At 35.9% G+C, this 19,731-nt stretch overlaps 1 protein-coding gene across 3 annotated transcripts in view; it reads right to left on the reverse strand.

Moving 5' to 3' along the window:
* The window catches only part of KCNH8 (potassium voltage-gated channel subfamily H member 8), a 175,596-nt gene that overhangs the window by 29,503 nt on the left and 126,362 nt on the right, over positions 1–19,731 (reverse strand). For all 3 annotated transcript variants that reach the window (XM_042043885.1, XM_042043884.1, XM_042043883.1), the window contains 4 exons: positions 17,246–17,443; positions 12,345–12,544; positions 10,342–10,591; positions 5,751–5,965 (listed from right to left, as the gene is read on the reverse strand). In XM_042043885.1, coding sequence (XP_041899819.1) covers positions 5,751–5,965; positions 10,342–10,591; positions 12,345–12,544; positions 17,246–17,443 — 863 coding nt within the window. The remainder of the gene's footprint in view (positions 1–5,750; positions 5,966–10,341; positions 10,592–12,344; positions 12,545–17,245; positions 17,444–19,731) is intronic.

Consider the following 19,731-nt stretch of genomic DNA (forward strand, 5'->3'; position numbering starts at 1 on the left):
GCTATTGATTGGTCTCTTAGTTTGCAAAATTTATACTTACTGACAATAAACACCAGTGAGCTACACCTACAATAATAGTACATGATCCTCTGCCAGACAAGTATTGACAAAGGTGAGTGCCTAATATGCTGTAAGCATATTTAAAAATTAGAAGTTTTCCTCAAAATTATCCAACACTACTGTTAAAGTAGGATTGATTGACTTTTTTAAGGTAAACCACTTCATTTTACACAGCTGCTGGGTGGTGTTACAAAACCATCTCCTCTCTCTAAAAGTTTGTTGGAATTATTTGGGAAATGTTCTATGAAAATTATTTATTATTAAAAATATTTTGCAATGTGTGATTGTCCTGCAGTGTGCAGGATGAACCATGATCTCAGATGGAGTAGAGGAATTGTGACTATAGCAGTGCCGTAAGACCTAATTTGGAAATTCATTTTTTCAATGCATGAATTTTATTATAAACACATAGGTAATACCCATGAAATAGGAATTATTTTTGCTTTGGAAGTTAAACTCATCAATAAGCAATTATGTGAATGAAGTTTCTATCAGGTTTTCTTATCTAACAAAACTTGCCAAGATTAAAAGCAAAAAACATCCCCATGCTTATTTTTTTCCTTAATATTTATACAGTAGTAAATAGGATAACTTATTTTCTTCCTTAAAGCAAAGTACTATTTACTTTGCAGACAATCAATGTATTAAAAATATCAGAAATTTCACACTATTTTCATTGCTGATTCATAATAGACAATCAAATATGTAATAGAACAAGTTATTGCTATATTGGAAAGTAACATTCATGAATTCAGATGACCTATAGTAGAAATCCAGATCTAGAAAAAGCATGAATAAAGAGGCAAGAGTGAATGCACATCAAATATGTAATCTACTAGCTGAAAACCAAACAGTGGCAAGGCAGAATTTAATCTGAATTTTGTGCTTGCATTCAAAATATTTTTTGCTCTTTTCTTACAGCAAGAGCAATGCCACCAGTTAGAACAAAGAAAAATAAAAGTCTTCAAATGAGCCAGTTAAAATGACATGAGGAAGAATTACTAACATGCTTTTAAAATACTTAATGCTTAGCTGGAATGTATCAGAAAGCTCAGTATATTTTAGATCAGAATTTGTAGACATTTTTTCCCCAAGCTGTGCCCGCTGTTGTGTGCTCCAGAGCTTAGAGCTACTCTCACCTTTATGAACAATTGATTTGGTCAGTTGTCAGATTTTCCAATAGAAAATGAGGAGCATCCATTGTAATTTCTTAGATACTGCTAATAACAACCTGAGCTTTATTATATTAAAAACTCCTCACAACTCAGTCATTAAAATTTAATAAATGCTAAACACCAGCCTCTCCAAAGTACAAGAATCAATCCGTATTTTGTTAGGCAATGCCTTTCAGAGGGAAGGTGGGGGGAGATCCTTTGGGTTTATTGCTTCTTGGTTGCTTGATTGCCTTTTAAAATGTATTTGTCTATTGATTTATTTTACTATCAAAGAGCCTGGCTAAGGTGCAGTAAGACTCCATGTTCCCAACCGGAGAAGGAATCTACCACATTTTCATGAAACCCTGTCATTATGTCTCATTTACACTGTGATGCACTGACAGAATCAATCCTTCCTTTGTTTCACAAACAGTGTTTTCATTTTAAGGACAGTAGCTGCTTCTTTGGGGAGAGGGGAAGGGAAGCTTTTGTAGGAGCCAGAACACTACTTCTAAGTCTACAAAAGGAAAAGTATATTCTTATTAGTTGCAAGTCCTATTTACAAACAAAGGTTTTTGACCCTTCAGGAATATAACCACTTCTTTTTGAAAATGACACACAGTGATAGAGCTTTAGTGAGACAAAGATTGTGCCTGCATGTGCCTTGTCTTCCTTTGGGACTTAATTATAGCTAGGAGGGACAGCATAGGTGTCAAGGAGACTTCTTGTTCTTTTTATCGGTGTGGCTTTAGCCAGCCTTTGGTTTTGTTTTTGGTTGGTTTTTTATTTGTTTGTGTTTGTTGTTGTTGTTTTGGTTTGGTTTTTAAAATCTGAATAATGTTGTCTATACTGCAGATTCTTCTGCATGGACATAAGAAATAATCAGAAACAATAAAATCTTATAAAGCCTACAAAGATGTTGTCCAAACATTTACTTATTCTGAGTTCTTCATAGGATAATTCAGAGTTATGAACAGAGGCTACTACTCTCTAAATGTATCAAATAACACATTTTCTAGGGCTGGTGGATAACAAAATAGTTTCCAATTTCTTTTATATAAATGTATGTGTACAGATGTAGCTACATATGTTTTAAGAACCTTCTTCTGAGTGCTTAGCTTTATCAAATCAGATATGGACACTCTCACTGCCTAATACATATGCAACCTCTAATTCATAGTGCAAAATTATATAGATGGGGTGAGGCACATGTCAAAATCTGTGTTACTCAGCAAACTGTTTCCTTACTATGACAACACAGTCAACAGACATAGAAAAATTGGTTGAAATGGCTGCATTGTTTTAATGTCACAACTCCAGCGACCAGAAAAATTGTCTAACTGTCCTCAAAGATTTGAATACATTTACAAACACAGTTATGGGTTTATTGATCACAAGGCAGCAAAGAAAGCAGAGGGTCAGAATATGTACAATCAACAAAAAGTCTCTCCTAATTTACATCTTGCTGTGATGAGAATGTATGAAAAGATGGCATAGTAGCACTGCCAGTGTGGCTAAACACACATTAATGGTGATAATAATAAATCACTTAGCAATTCCTGGCTTAAGAGTTATCATGAGGAATCATAGAAACTTTATCTCTCTGATTTTGTGTCTGTTTCTCTGCCTTTTAATCATTAGAGCCTGAAATAGTTGTCATCTCCTATACTCAAAATCTGGGCTTTTCTTCCAGGACTGCTAAACAGCACTTTCAATCCGTCTATAACCAAACAGCTACAGCTTCTACTTGTTACTGGGAAACCTGGTTATGTCTCCTCCTTGTTTTACTGAAAAGTGACAAAACAATGGAAGTCCTTGAGCCTTTTCCACAGTTATACCTTACTTGGATTTTAATGCAGATGGAGCACATCATTATCTACACTCTTAGACTTAGAAATGAACCAAGAAAACAAATTTAAAATGTTTCCCTTTCTTGTGTGTGGGTAGGTAGGGAAGATATGTAATCTAGTGCCAAGTATCCAATTTTGACATTTCAGGATCAGGACACTACAGATGACTTCTGACCCCTTTTTTGTCCACATGCTTCTAATTCAGTTAAAATCTCTGATTCAATTTTGTGTGCAGTGAACCATTCCAACAGCACAACAAAGGTGGAACAGGGATAATGAACAACCAGTACTAAATTCTTATTCATTCTCAGCTTTTTAATGCTGGCTTAAAGTGCTAATAAATCTTCAGCCTACAGTAGATTTGGTGGACTTTGACTGAAAATGCAGTAACATTTTAGGTCAGGACTGAAAGACAGTTCACAAGTCATAGTGGGGAAATTCATGCTATTTCACCCTGCAATTCACCTGACCCTATACACTGCTGCTGATTAATTTTAAGAATTATTGAATTCACATTCAGGTACAGATTTACAGTAATTTAAAATTTCCAAGAAAAAAGAGTGAGAAACAGACTTACTCAAATGAATAGATCTACTGTTTAACTACAGAAATGTTCTCCAAATCCAAAACTTCCATAAAGCTGCGGAAGTCACAGATAATCTGAAAAGTAAAATCTCCCTATATTAGGGAGAGGGAATCAAGATACAGTGGCCTAGCTGCCAAACTGTCCCATAACACCATTCCCAAGAAGTAGTGCTGTACTTAAACAAAAAGAAGAAAGAAGTCGTATTAACATACCCAAGAACTGTACATCTGAAAACTTTCTTCTTACTTTTCTCTGAGAGTAACCATCAGATAACTCCAATTATTTCTGTTTGCAAGTTATATTAATGAAGACATAGTATTTTCCAGCTGAAGCAAAGTTAGTTGCTTTGACCAGGCACACCAGGTACAATTTTTGGCTGCCCTATTGGTGCTGTTTATCCTTATTGATAAGTAAAATGGTTGGATAAGAAATGAGATGCACAGGTATGTTCTACTGCAAGAGAACTACTAGCAGAGGACATGGTTAACCAGAGGATGTAGGTGAAAGCAAAACTGATAATCTGTCTTGGATTCTGTATATCTGCCTGTGACAGTGGATGTTACTTCATGTCAGGATATTTTTTCCTTTAATTTTAAGGTGACAGATTATACCATGAAAATAAGCATATGCTCACAAATACTACTTTAAAGCAGAGAAGTTACTTGGATGTGTCCTGCACTGCTTTAAATCACATCCTCCTCGGAGAACCTGAGAAACACTCACCTCCAAGACTGCTGTAGGCTTGCTCACAGCAGTCTGTACATCACCCAGCTGACTCTAATCAGGAAGAGTTGTCCCTGAATTTATAAAAACTGAATGCAGCTGAGAGGATGATCCTCAGATTTGTCATCATACAGAAAAGCATGAAGCAACAGATTGTGGGGATCCATCAAGTTCCACGACAAAACTGTAGAGGGGAATGTAATCATCTTCAAACCCTGTCTTTAAATGGAGTTTTACTCCTTTTCATATCAAACATCCCTCCCCAAGGGAAATGTGTTACACAAACTAATCACCAAGCTCTCAGAACAGATGTGTACTCTCAGCTGCTGTTTTCATCAGCAGGAAGTTTGGAGACATTTCAAGAGACAAACAAATGAGAGATCCTGGTTATTCTCCTCTCCAGAAGTACACACTTATATATGGACTCCTTTCTGCTGCAATGGTTTAATAGAGTGTTGCTGTGGAAACACTGGCACCAAAGTACATCTAATAGGAAGCTATATAGTATCAAATTCATTGGGGTTTTGAACTGAAAAGTACTTTGGTGCACTCTTCCTTGGCATTATATTTGTCCCCTGTCTTGATATCCTAGTAAAAATTCCTGGTTTTCCAATGTTACTTCTCTTTGTGTGTTAGGAGAAGCGCAAAACAAAGACAAATACCTGACCTGTTAAACACTAACTTGAAAGTTTGACTATAACTGTATTTGAGCATTCACATGATTAAGTCAGAAAAAGAGGGCTGTCATAAAAGCTTTTCACTATCAAAATCGCTCTCTATATATTTTTTATATAGTATCAGTGAAAGTACTTTGGTGAGTCTGTACTGACGCCTTTCAGGAGTGCTTTATCTGGAATTTCTTCTTGTTTTGTTTGGGGTTTTTGTTTGTTTTGGGTTTTTTTTTCCAAAATAAAGTACTTGTTTAAGTGGAAAAACACATTTTAATTATAGTGTATGAGAACTGTTTTTCATTTTCAGTGTGTGTGATGACATTCTTAACTAAAAGTGATAACCAATGATTATGAAATGAATGTTCATTAGGCTGGCACATGAGCTTCTAGAAAAGGTATGGATAAAACCTTTATTTGGACACATAGCTTGTGTAAATATGAATTATTTTTTATAGATAAACAAAAAATATATAAAAAAATTAAAGCATTTTCTCTCAAGGATGATGTTTTTTATGGAAAATAACAAGCAGAGAGGTTGTTCAATGCTTATGATCTGACCAACTGATGTACAATTCATGTAGGTAATATCTGAATTATCAAACAAATGGGATCAGCAGCTCTTTTAACATAATCTGTGTATTATTTCTTTATTGTGACAAGCATCTGAAAGATGACAATAACTGCAGAAACCTTTAAAGATACTTACATCACTTTCATGGCCTTCTCTTAGATTGTAAGTGAGATCATGCTGTATGTCTTCAACAAACTTGTGAGCATACTCTGGGTAGAGGTCGAGCACTTCAAAGAGACCTTTGAGTATAATACATTGGAGGTCACAATATGTTAGAGCTTTAACATCTGCATTTGTTTTAATAACTTGATCCCTAATGGATAGGTTTGCTCCAATTAAATCTCCTTTACCTGAAAGAAAATACAAACATAATTATCTTCGAAGCATAAATTCTTTACTTCTTTTTTGAATCATAAAGCTGTTTAACATAATTGCTACACCTGAACCTGAAATCCCATTGTTACTAACGCGTTGTTTAATTAATAACATCCTAAAGGATCTTAGACTAATTTTTTTTTTTTTTGCAGATGCAACCTTATATGCAATTAATTGGAGGTACAAAAACTGATTTCCAGACAGGTAACTGGTTGATTTAAGGGAACAATAAAGTAAATAAGTATAAAATGAAGATTACATTAGTAACTAATAGCAGGTGCAATTATTTTTCACAAAAGCTGTTATGGGGTGGTTTTGCGTTTGTGTGTGTTAAAACATGCAGGTGTTAAGATATCATTTTAGCATCTCTGTTGAGAAGAAAGAATGGCCTAACAAAGAATTCTTATGCTGTTGTTTTTTCATTTATGGGCAAGACTGCCTTAGGACACTTGTAATAAAAAGTTCTACAGACCATATATTGAAGAGCACAGAAACTTTATAGTTAAAAGCTTCCATAAACATCTGATCTGAGGTATAAATTCCAAAGTGCAGTCATTGAACCAGAGTTTTTCCCCAGAAGTTAAAGCAGATGGTCTTCACTAAAGACCTGGACAGTGTGATGGAGTGTATTCTTAGCAAGTCATGGGCAGTACCAAACTGGGGGAACTGGTTGATGTGCTGAAGGAAAAAGCTGCTATTTAGGGCGACCTCAGTGAAAGACAAATCAGCTGACGGGAATATCATGAAGTTCCACAAAACCAAATGCCAAGTCCTGCACCAGGGATGAAAACCCTCCCTACAGCAGTACGAAGTGGGAGCTGAGCAGCTGGACAGCAGCTCTGCAGGAAAGGACCTGGGGGTCCTTGCGGACAAATTGAACATGAACCAACAATGTGTCCTTGCAGAAAAGTTCAAGGACCTCCTGTGCAGCATTAGCAAGAGTGGAGCCAGCAAGACCCAGGAAAGTGACTCTTTCCCTCTATATTTGTCACACCTGATCTGGAGCACTGTGTCCAGTTCTGGGCTTCCCCATACAAGACAGAATATTGGCAAATTGGAGTGAGACCAAAAGATTCTACCAAGAATCAGGGACTAAAAAACATAATGTATGAGGAAAGGCTGCAAAAGTGGGGTATTGTTCCATCTTACAAAGAGAAGGCAAAGGAAGGATATTATTTTCTTCAACAGCCTAACAGAAAATAGTAGAGAAAACAGAGTTAAACTTCTCTTCAGAGTGCCCAGGGGAACAAGATGTACTGAGCACAAGGTGTAACAAAAGAAATTCTCATTATAAATTAGGAAAGTCATGAAACAGTGGAACAGCCTGCTCAAAGAGGCAAATTCCAAAGAGGAATTGCAAGCATCTCTGGAGATGTTCAAAACTTGCCTGGACATAGCCCTGAGGAATCTGAGCTAAATTTGCACTGTTTTAAGCAGGTTTAGGTTGGGTAGCTTCTGAAGGTCCCTTCCATCTTACATTATTCTGTGATTAATAAATAATAAGTTAAGACTGTCACATCTGAAAATCCACCCAGCATGTTATTCCAGCTGTATATTACACAGGAAATGGTCAGCTTGCAGGGTAAGCTAAACTAAGCAGTCAACCATTCCTGAAGCTTCTTAAATGGGATAACTTTACACTTTAAAATATCACCTTTTTAGTACTTTAAAATAAATTTGTTCCTATTTACACGGAGCTTGAAGAATTTTCTCAAATGTACTTATCATAAACTTAGGATAGGGAGGGATTTTCTCTTATGATAGGAATACACATACATTAATGCTACTTTGGGGTCTCTTAAAAATCTCTATTGGTATAAATGAGAACTGGTATGAGCTTAGGTCAGTCTGGGAAAGCGAAATTTGATAGGTAGCAATAACATCTGTCATTGCTCATCACAGCTTGTATTGCTCACATAATAAAACGTACCATAAAGCTAAGCAGTAACACACTTTTACATTTTACTTTGAATACCAGCAGTTCCTTAGAAGTCTTCCACTATACTAAGCAAAGGGCTGGCATGTTAATCTGTTGCTGGCTGTTAATGTGGAAAAGGGAAAGAATATTTCAAATATACCAAAACTGATCTTTAAACATCTTAATTAGAAACTTTTTAGATATATGAACAGTATTAGTATAAATATAGCAAAAACATTTTGGAAAAATATTAGATTTTTATTTGATTGTAGTTATAGTGTTGAAATAATGTCAGGTTTAAAAACTCTAAAATTGATCTGGTAGTGCCAATATAGGTTTCTTTTTCAAATGAAAATAATGTAGCAAAGGCTGTAGGTAGTAACCTGAAGTTTCATGTAGAATTAATGAAGTGATGAAATGACTTTACCTTGAATGTCAACATTTGTTACATAACAGAATCATTTCAGCTATTCTTAGTAGCTATTTACATCCTTTTTACTTTAATTGGAGAAGAAATTTATGTAGAAATGTTTCTCACAGACATATCTGTTTTTAATAAACAGGGACATGCAGTCAAAGTTACAAATGTCCTCATTATGGATGTTTTCAAAATAACTTATGGCTAATATTTTTTAAAAATCAAAGATATATGCTCAAACAGTACATAACTCATATTAAAACATATTTTCCTATAAAATATACCCTAACCATCATTATTAAAGTGATAGTCTCTAGAGGAACCAAAGATGTATGTAATGAGAGCGTTTCACTGAATTGTTGCTGCACTGCTTGTTAGTGAGAATGGTTCAGTAAACAAAAACTAATTCACTAGAATTAGAATCAGGACAGAATTATAAAATATTCTGGGAACTGCAGCATTGTCAGGGAGAAAACTGCTCTCTTGGGTTTACATGACATCAGTAATACAATTTCTCATAGGGTCCTATATGTTTGATGCATTCCCCTTCTGCTGGTGTTAATTAGGTTTAAATGATGAAGCTCCCATTCACTGTAACAAAACATTATTTCATTGTGTTATGTTTATGTTTTTTGCATTATGATTTCATTAACTTCTCTCAGAAATCCACTAATCTCTTTCTTATTGTTTTGATTGTTACCATTACACAATGATGCTTTAATTAACATTTTCAGAAGAGCCTGAAGATGGAATTATTAATGAAATCATAGTTCCAATGGAAGTACCTCTTGACCTTTTGCTGGCTTTTAGCTTATGTTTTATTCTAAGCCATATTTTGTATCTTTGATCTATGTGATCCAATGAAATCAAGACATTCTTAAACTTTCTAGAAACAAATGAGTGATTGAGTGATATGGACTGTCAATCTAATACAATTAAAGAGTTCTGAAACAAATAGGAACTGTATCACATTTATATTCTAAAAAAAGACCAACCAAATGCATTCTAGTAAAATAAAAGAAATTCAATTACAGAAGACCAGAAGCTTCCATTATCAACAGTCTAGTGTAATCCCACAAAACAGGAAGGAAAGCAAAAAAGGAAATGTTCTCTTTAACTCTGTTTTATAAGAATATTAAAAGTTATTAGAAGAATACATTTAAGTCTAGAGATACTAAAATCACAATAAAATAATTCTCTACTTTTAGAGTAAACTTTTATATTTCACAAAAAAACTTCATAAACATTAACTCAGACAGGTCCAATCATCCTTTAGCTGAAGATAAAGAGAATTTCTTTAGTAGGCCTTAGATTGAGGCAAATCACAGAAATTTACAGTTAGAGATGCTTAAACGTCAATGAGTAAAAACAGTCATCTTGCAAACAACAACTAAAAATGTATTAGAACTGAACTTCTGGCCTTTCTCAGTTCTAATATACTCAAATGCCTGCAGACAGCATCAGTAAGCATGAAGAAGTAGCTTGGGGGAGCAGAGCCAACAATGCTTTGTTTTTCACCACGTGGCTTTTCTGCAAGGGATGTTCATAGGCAAGTGCCAAAGAATGACAGTAGGCTCATATGGCTTCCTTGCATTTGGGAGCATTAGTGGGAGCGTTTCCTGGCCACTAATTTTTATGAAAGATTTAGGAACTGACAACCAATGTTCTTTGAGCTGTCAATGCCATCACCAAATATAGTAGAAGGCAGCATTTTGTGTCAAAACATAGCAAGTACCTCTTTACATGAGAAGAAGAGAGAATAAATATAAGGAAACCAGAAGTGAAATACTGCACAGCTAACAATCTAGCAATTGAAAGCCCCTTAGGTCAAAATATAAGTTTAAACTAAAAAATAAAAAAATAAGAGTGTACATAGAATAGGTATTACAGATTAAAATTAAACAAATTCTTTCTCAGCAGACTACTAGGGGCATACTAAGCCATCAGTTAGCAGTGAAGGTCCTCCTATGCTGGGAGACCATTCTTCCTCTTTAAATCTATGATTGTGAACATACCAAGAATTGCCAGCACAGTGCTGTCCTTCAGGACTTCCATGGAACCTGAGCACACAAAGTAGATCGCTTGCAGGGCATCTCCCTGCCGGAGGAGGTATTCCCCGGGAGCACAGAAGGAGGTTTTGATGTGCAGAGACAGAGACCTGAGGCAACCACGACTGGCACACTCGAAAAGGGAGAGCTGCAAAATCTCCTTGTTCAAGTGCATGGTGATGTCTGAACGCAGCTCATCTGGGAAGTCTTTTAAAAGCTGTCCAAAAGATAGCAAAAATTATGAAAAAGGGAAAAATTGTAAAGTTATTTGTTTCCACTTTTGCAGAAATAGCCTGAGTTAGTAGTGCTGCACGTCACACTGATGTAAATACTTCCCTTTGATTTTTCTTATCCCCTTGATGAGACGTGCTTTTAAAATAAATTTTAACACTGATAAATTCCAGGAAAAACCTGAATGAATATATGCCTTTATTCTACCAAAAAACACCTCCAAAAAAGCCTCACCAAACAAACCCTCAGGAAAAAAAGTTCTATAACACTGTTTGTATGAATTCCCTCTAATGCACAATATAAGTTTGTCCAAGTTCTTCTCAGCTGATAGAACACAGTAGGCTGATCAGGTATACTGTTGTATACAGTGACATATACAATGAAAACAGAGCAAACATCAACATCATTTAGACTTTCTTTAAAATCCTTCTATAAAATTCATCAGTATGCAATATTACTTCTTCTATAGCAAAACCACTGGAAGAGGGATAACTAAATAAACCTGCCTTGAATGTGTTTTTGTTGTTGTTGTTATTTTTATTTTTTAGTAACATTATTGGACACTGAAGGAGGGGTGGGAAAGGAATGGAGACAAGGTGCGTGTTCAATGGAAGAAACTATGGAAACTAAAACCCATGAGGTCTTCCTTTTTTCCCTTTCAAGCTGCAAGCCCACAAACATAGTTTTGTTTGTAGTTTGAGGGGATGTGGCATCTGAACAATACAATCAGCCAATGCTTGACCAGGTGGGCTCGGACAAGGCTTTTTATCTGTAGGAGGCAAATAATGAAAGACTGATGGTCTCTCCAGGAGCTGCAGTTGTAATACAGCAGTCACTCACTTTCAGCATGACTAAAGGTACAGAAGGTACAAAAGCTGAAGGTGATCATTAACCACATCTAGGAAATCTTTGACATCTAAGTCATTTTTGTACCTTTGTAAATCTTACTAAGCTCCTTCTGTTGCTAAAATGCTGTTGAAAATCCCATTCTTTGTGCTGTTCACAACACAAAAAGAATATATCAGGAAAAGAATGTTCCAAACCCCAAATCTTTCTGCTTATTTCCACATTATCTTTAGGGACCACTGAGTTTTACAACACAGATAACAAGAAACCTGAAGGGAGTGCGCCATTCAAATAACACTCCAGCAGAGAGAAGCCATTATTTCTCCTGCAGTACAGTAACACATAACCTGGATAAGTAATTTACAACAAGCAAGCACAGACACCACCAGAAATCTGTCTTTTGATTTCACTCTCAAGTTACACTTTGCAATATTTAAAAATGTAACTATATAAATAACATAAAATTCAGGCTAAATCACTTTTTTACAGTATTGCAATAAATAGGATGAAGGAGGTAGGAAAGGACATTAGAGTCCCTCCTTTAAAAAGGACTTAAAATCCCCATATAGATATTTTTTTTAGTGAAATACAGGACTACTCATTATAGCATTTCTGCTGGCATCATCTAAAAGGCTTCTGATGAACGCCTCTTCAGCATCTGAGAATCACGGAGGACTGAACTTTACTTTACATTATTTGATGTTTTAAACCTGCCTTTTCAATAGTGTACCCTCTTCCCAGGATAACCCATCTTTGTTTTTAGGCACAGTTTTCTTTGGTATGTAACTTCACACAAAACACAGCATCAAAAAAGAAAAATTATCCCCCTCCTTGACTCTAAGTTCATAGTCAAAACAATCAAATAAAACCTCCCCCCCTTCTCATTTGGTTACCTCATTGGAATCAATTCCATTATTGACAGACCACGTGGTTTGGAAATATTCAAGCATCCTTTGCTTTAGCTGCTGTGGCAGGTGATGGACCCGTATAAAGTCCTTCAAATCCTTAGTTCTTGTGTGATAAAGGGACCATCTGGAGTACATCCTCTGAATGATGGCAGTCACATTGCCAAACACCAAGGCATGCATCAGAGCTAGGGAGTACAGAAATTATTGTGAAATGTGGAGTGATGATCAATGAAACTTAACACAGAAAATAAACAGCAGCTTCACAGGGCAAAAATTTCCTGATTGAGAGATATAAGAAAGCTTTTGAATATAAGGCTCCTTGAATAATATACAGTGTTATTAATATTCATTTCTGGTTTTTGAGACACTATGAATCATAGTCATGAGACAGGGTAGAAACTGTTTCTATCTAGTCAGGGTACCCAGCAAAATAATGTCGAAGTCACATTAAGTCCATAGTCTAAGAGAAAAGAAAAATGGAACATAGAATCATAGAATCACAGGATGATAGAATCATAGAATGGTTTGGGCTGGAGGGAACCTTAAAGAACATCTAGTTCCAACCCTCCTTCCAGGGACGGCTTTCACTGGACAAGGTTGTTCAAAGCCCCATCCAGCCTGGCCTTGAGCACTTCCAGGGATGAGGCATCCACAACTTCCCTGAGCAACATCTTCCAGTGCCTCTCCACCCTCACAGTAAACAATTTCTCCCAATATCTAATCTAATCTAATCTTTCAGTTTGAACCATTCCCACTTGTCCTGTCACTACAGGCCATTGTAAAAAGCCTCTCTCCATCTTCCTTGTAGGCTCCCTACAGGTACAGGAAGGAGCACATGTAGGCAGGTATGCTCAGGAAATAATGAGATACTAATAATCAGTATGAAAACTAGACTCAAACAGTCCATTGGAAACTACATAGCATGGAATAGTTTTCAGAGAACTCATATAAATACATACAATTACTAATGGAGACCATATGTAGTGGAATGAGGTTGTAAATAACATTTAACGATGTATCGTATTCTGGGGTACATATTTTACAAAAAATTCAGAAAAAAACCCCATTGTAAATTCAGGCTAAAAGAAACATTCAAAGAGACAATCTGATTTCTTATATTGCTTGGCATGGTCAAATATGGTTAAAGTCATTTATCAGAAAGTTCTGACATCCTGGAGTTTGTCTGCAATTAGTTGTTGGCTTGGGAATAAAAAGATCAGAAGCAAAACTGAAGAAATATTTACAGATATAGGTCATCTGGGTTTGTCTGTGCAAAATGTGTTTGCTTATTATGAGTTGGAAAAATCACTGCTAAATTTTGATATGATATTGATCTAATGTATAGAATATACACATCTACAAATTGTTTATTGAAAAAATTACTAAAAAACTTGATTGTTCATCTAAAGGGACGTCTGTCTTTATAGTTCTTGAAAGAAAGCAGACTCCTAAGAGTGACAAAGGAATTGGTTTATAAGCGAGACAAACAAGCTGTTGACCTTGCATGTCAATTTACAGATATCCAGTGTGAGTGAGAAGAGACAAGGGGGAACAGGAGGAGGAAAGGATACACTTTAAAATGGTAGAAAGAGATAGAAAATTCTGGAGTTTGGTGTACTAGAAAATGTTTACAGACTGAGTAAAACCCAAAGGAGCTAGTAACTATATATGTGTCCTTATTGTGAAGGGAGTGCAGAAAAACAGATAAAGAACTGCAGTGTAGAAATAGCGGAAAGAAAAGGATTATGTATATAGTAAGAATAGTAAGCCTAACTGGAAATTTATTTCTAAAAATAATCAGCTATATCAACTAGGTGTTGTTCATGATGGTGCAGTGAATTGCTAACTCGTTAATGTCACAAACGAAAGCAACAAAATGTGAGGGACTGGTGTACTACTAGATACAGGATATTATACTAGAAATATGACAGCTAGGTCTGAAACAATTCAGCCAGACACAGATAAATAGGTTAAAGAAATAGTGTAGCCTCTTTAAGGATGCAATAATCAGTTTAAACAGGGGGGAGGGATAAAGCATTAGGTGGTGTATGAACGCATATGTAAGAATCACATGCGGTGTAGGCCTCTCATCAGGTTCCAAGCTAGGAGCTGGATGGTGTAGAGATCTCAGTGGTTATTATAGGCACAAATATCATCTAGAATTTTATTATTATGGAAGAATCTGTCTTTGCCTATATACATTGGAAGGCAGCTGCTTCTCATAATGACAAGCTATTCTTGGCTGTGACAGGCATTAGAATTCTTTATCAAATAATCATACTCTTACCCTACTTTCTGTAAGAAACCTATTGCGCCTCTGTCTAAATCCAAGTAGGACAAGTTCAAAACTTCTAGGAAATGTATTTTATAAAGTGGCCTTTATTTTAATGGATATTCTAAATCACATTTTAGTTACTTACAGAGGAACACCTCTGATCCCAGATAGGACTGGAGCTACTAGAGTGGGCCTCCAATCTCTTAAATACAAAAGTACACATTATTTGCTGAAAGAACATGGAGAGTACAAGACAGAACAGAGTATGATCACCTGCTGGAGGGCAGATCTGATTAATATTTTACAGATGCTGGGTATCCTAGGAGTTCTGGTTACATTTTAATATGTACATTTTCTTTCCCACTTTAAGAAGACATACTGTATTGAACAAGATCTTTTCAGAATATGACTTGTTAAAAATATGAATTTCAAATTCATGCAAAATAAAAATTAATACGAAGAGGCCAGTAAATATTAAAAAGGTATGCTATAAGCTATCTATTTGTCAAGTTTACACTTCTTTTTTCTTTCTTCAGCTTTTTCAAAGTTTAAGTAAGTTTTTTTCAGTTTGTAGTGTCATCCATTAAAGAGATACAGAAAAACTACTGATAAACTAACTCACCCTATCTGTTACACCTGAAATTTCATAAACGAACAGCTTGGTCAAAAAGTCTGAAAAACTTACACCAATTTTCCTCAGAACATCACTTTCCACCAGGGAATTTTAAAATTGAATATCAGCCAAAACTATATGCTAGAACGTTTTAAGAAATGAAGAGGTATCATGTCCCCAAGCATACAGATCAGCACTTTATTCCGAACAGTTTTCTAAGGCATGCTCACCCATCTTCACAGTATCATTCTAACTCCTTCAAGTTTCCTTGATTTTCCTCAATAGTATCTAAAATAGAATAGGGTTCCTCAAGAAAATACCTGCAGATCAGCCTGCTCTGCTTTTTTTACCTGGACATGTCTTGTTCGCTAGACCCCTGCAGATATAAATGCCTCCTCCTACCTGCTTGCCTATAAGCAACTTTGTCTTTCAGTCATCAGTTCCCTCTTACTCCACTCAGTTGATTAGTTCGTCACAATTTATTCAATGTACAAGCATATTATTTCTGTCACTTAATAATACAAGAAATAAAAGTGAAATTGTTACAACTGGACTAAATAAATGTATAGGATACCTCTGTATTCTTCACTATTACATTTATGAAAGCTCTGCCATATTAAAATGAATTAAATATTCATTGCTGCCTTACATGGGAGATCTTTTGGTTTCTTGATAGAAATAAAAACTCCTTCCTTAATTCCAACAGATTTTATGTAGTGAAAGCCCCAAAGAACAGAGACCACAGTGTATTTTAAAACTATAATTTTATGCAACCACCAAAAGCAATTAATGAACTGCTTGTGGTTTTGTGACATTGTCAAAAAAAATTATATCATTCTTGGATGATTCATTATATTATTGCCTCTTATTTTCAGGACTGAGGAAAACTAAAATAATTCACTGAACAATTCTTATACCGATTAATGCTGCAAATATATAGTTTACAGGTAATTCATCATGTTCTCTGGCTTTCAATTGTCAAATCTGCAATTTATTGTTGCCCACAGAAATTTATCCGGCAAAGCTGATACCCAGGGCTTTACTGACTAGCCCTGGAGAAATACCTACTAGTATTTCCAGAACAACTGAGCAAGCAGAAAAAAAAAGGAGGACAGAGTACTCTAGCAGTGACTTGCTTTTACCCTTCATGCCCAGTGTGACATCTTTGAGCTGTATGATGTACACATTGTGAAATAGCACACCTAATTTTTCGTGGGAGGAAGGTGAATGTAAAGACAGAGCTTCCAGTACTTTCTCTAAAGGTCTTAGCTTACAAATCTCTGCTGGTTGTACCCAGGTGCCTCAGCAGAAGGAAGAGGACCATGAATGAGCACGTGGCTTACTCCAAGTACGACTTGGTAATCAACATAAATGAAAATGTTACTAAGAGCTCCAAATATGACAAAAAATTGCATTTTGATCCAAATCTGTATCAAATGGTTGTCAATGATAATTGAACTACTTTTTTTTTTTTATACTAAGGCTCACCAGACAGTCTCCTGGCTCTGTCCTGTCTCTATTTCTTTCTCTCTGGCTCTCTGGTCTTGTCCTTCAGATGAGGATATGCACCAGCTCACAGACACATTGTCCTGTGGGCTCCCACTTCCCCTCATCACCATTCCCAGGGCTGCTGTGGGGAGTGTACTGCAGCTGATGTGCACATCATACCTGGCTGTCTGGGAAAGTGTCTGCCATGTGACTGAAATCCCCAACACATTGCTGGGCCACTCTCACTGTTAATAATGTGAACTTGCATTTTAGTGGGCGACACTCTTTCATCACCATAAGTGAACAAAAGGTTAGAAATTCGTTTGCCTAAGAGAGTTTCTCTAAACTGAACAAAGTTATTTCCTTCTTTTGCCATTTTAAATTAAATTTATTAAACCTCATTTTGTGTTTGTTTGGCGTTTCTTTTAAGAAACTTAGCAAAATTTCAGCTTTTATTTGACTTTTTCCTACTCCTTGAAAATGCTGTAAATGATGCTTAATTGTACCTACCCCCAATCAGCATTGTGCAAATGGAGAAGATCTTTTCAGCATCGGTATTGGCTGAAACATTTCCAAAACCAACACTGGTGAGGCTGCTGAGAGTGAAATACAGGGCAGCTATATAGGCACTTCTGATTGATGGGCCTCCTAGTGTATTATTCTCATAATAAGGAGATTCAATTCGTTTTCCTAGCTCATGAAGCCAACCTGAAAAACAAAGCATAAAAAGAATTACTATTAAATATTACTGACACCTCCATAAAAGCTGCATATTATATAAAAAAAAAAACAGCTCTAGAAGCCCCCAAAAACCTAATTAAAAGACAGTATAGTCTTCACACAATTCCAAGAATAAAGAGAACATTAAAATGTAGGAATTTAAGCACCACATTAAGTATTGTGTCTCTGTGGTATTTATGTACGATTTTTTATGATAAGGACTGCATTTTTGCATTGAAATCAAGTGGTTTTGAATTGCATATTACAGGTCTAATTAGATAATTTATAAAATCCATTAAGTCACTGAAAAGAAAAAAATCTTCACCTAATAGCACTGCAGCAACAATGCAACATCATTTAATTCTTTCCATTAATTAATGCTTAGAAAGCTTTTTGACATTCTAAGACTAAATCATTATAATAGTAATTACATATTCAGAGCTTTTCACATGTTTCTTTTTACAGTAGAAAAGATTCAAAGAACTAAACATAACTTACAAACCAGAACTAATTTTCAAAACATGCTTCAGTAAGTATTTTCTAAATTGTTCATTTAATCTTTCCTTTCATTTTGATAAATGAGTCTATCTATGCCAGAGAAAGCAGAATTAGCTACTGCCTCAGATATTTGAAAAAAAACAACAAAACAACCCCAAACAACAATGCAGAAAAAATATGCAGCTGGAAAACACAACCTGAATGAATTGCATAAACACAATGCTTCACAAAAATCAAGATAGGGGAAAAAAGAGGGATAAAAATCTATTTGTGTGCCCGGTTTTGCCTGTTTAACAGCTTGCTTGGGAGATTGGGAATCTTTCTTGGGTATACAGGGAGAATTGCCACAAGAAAATAATCCTGACAGACAGAGTTTTATTTTTAGAAAAATTGTTTGGGGGGTCTCCCTTTTGTAACCTGGGACCTGACAGACTGAATCACCTCCTGAAGCTTAGTCTCTCTCCACTTCAGTCAGCATCCATTTCTGTGAATCCAGATATGAACTGGGGGAAATCTCATTGCACAGGATGTCTGCAAAAGTAGGGGGTAGATTTAAAGTATCTGTCCCTGCACTTCCAATTAAGTTGGGAAAAAAATCTGTAGGGATTTAGCACCCAGAGTAGACCTACCGAACCATGGCTGCTCCCATGCTCAGCTCCAGGCTTTCTAGCATGCTCTCCTCCAGAGAAAGCTCAGCCAGAAGGGCTTAGTAATGGCAGAGCAAGGTCTGGCTGTGAGTCTGCTGACCCACTCTGTGCAGGACAGGGAATTTAATCAAAGGCGTAAATGAAAGCAATCTGCATTGTCGTACAATGGCAGTACTGAGTAGGACATTTTACCTTGCTGACGGACAAGAAAGCATATGAAAATCCCCTTGATTTTGCCTGGATAGATAGTACTCATCGTGGGGCTATTTTGTATTTGTGGCTCCCAATTATTTAAAATGAAAGTAAAGCAAAATGGGGAAAAAAAGAAGCCTGTCTGAGTCAATACCAGTCCTCTGTGCACTACTCTTTTTCCAAGAACACACTACATTTCCTCAACAGTAACATGGCCCTTTGTATGGCAGATTTAATTCCTATGTTTCTATAGTAGGGAAGATAATCACAAACATTAAAGAACATAGAATAAAAACCTAAGAAAATCTCTGGGATTATCTCTGAGCTTAATCTCTTGTTTTATCTCTGAGCTACAACAGTAGCAGTTAGCAATGATTAGCAATTCTTAACAATTGCTAAAATAATGCTGACAATGTAAAGAAAAGATGTTAGGTAAATTTATTCAGGGTTTAGACTTGGAAGAGAAAACATATCTCTGAAAGGGAAAACCCAAAAAATATATAAAAATATATTCCTCTGACTTGTAGATAAGAACATGTTTACAGCTTCTCATTTCTATTTTGGCTGGCAGAGATTATCCTAATCAGGAACTTTTGAAAAAATTATATAAAATGATGTTTCAGCCAGAGTATATAAAATGCTGCAATATCTTCCAGATGAACTGTACCTCTCATATTTTTGCTGATAGCACTGCATTTTTTTTTCAGTTTCAGGATAGAGGAAAGATACTGTTGGGTGTAAATACTTTCTTCAGCCAGTGGAAATAGTCATGAGGTAGCGTCATTGACTAATGCTTTTCCTTTTCAGTTCCTGTAGGTAACAGCACTCAGCAGATTCTCTGGCAAACTTGAGTAATTAATTTCTGCCCTCAGGGAAGAAGAGAAAAGTAAATATACCTTGTAGTCAGGGGAGCTTCCTAGAATTTAACATTATGAATCT

This window comes from Corvus kubaryi, unplaced genomic scaffold (genome assembly GCF_017639235.1).
Source record: "Corvus kubaryi isolate FWS band 111438036 unplaced genomic scaffold, C.kubaryi_AGA036_p1.0 37398, whole genome shotgun sequence".
NCBI classification, from domain to species: domain Eukaryota; kingdom Metazoa; phylum Chordata; class Aves; order Passeriformes; family Corvidae; genus Corvus; species Corvus kubaryi.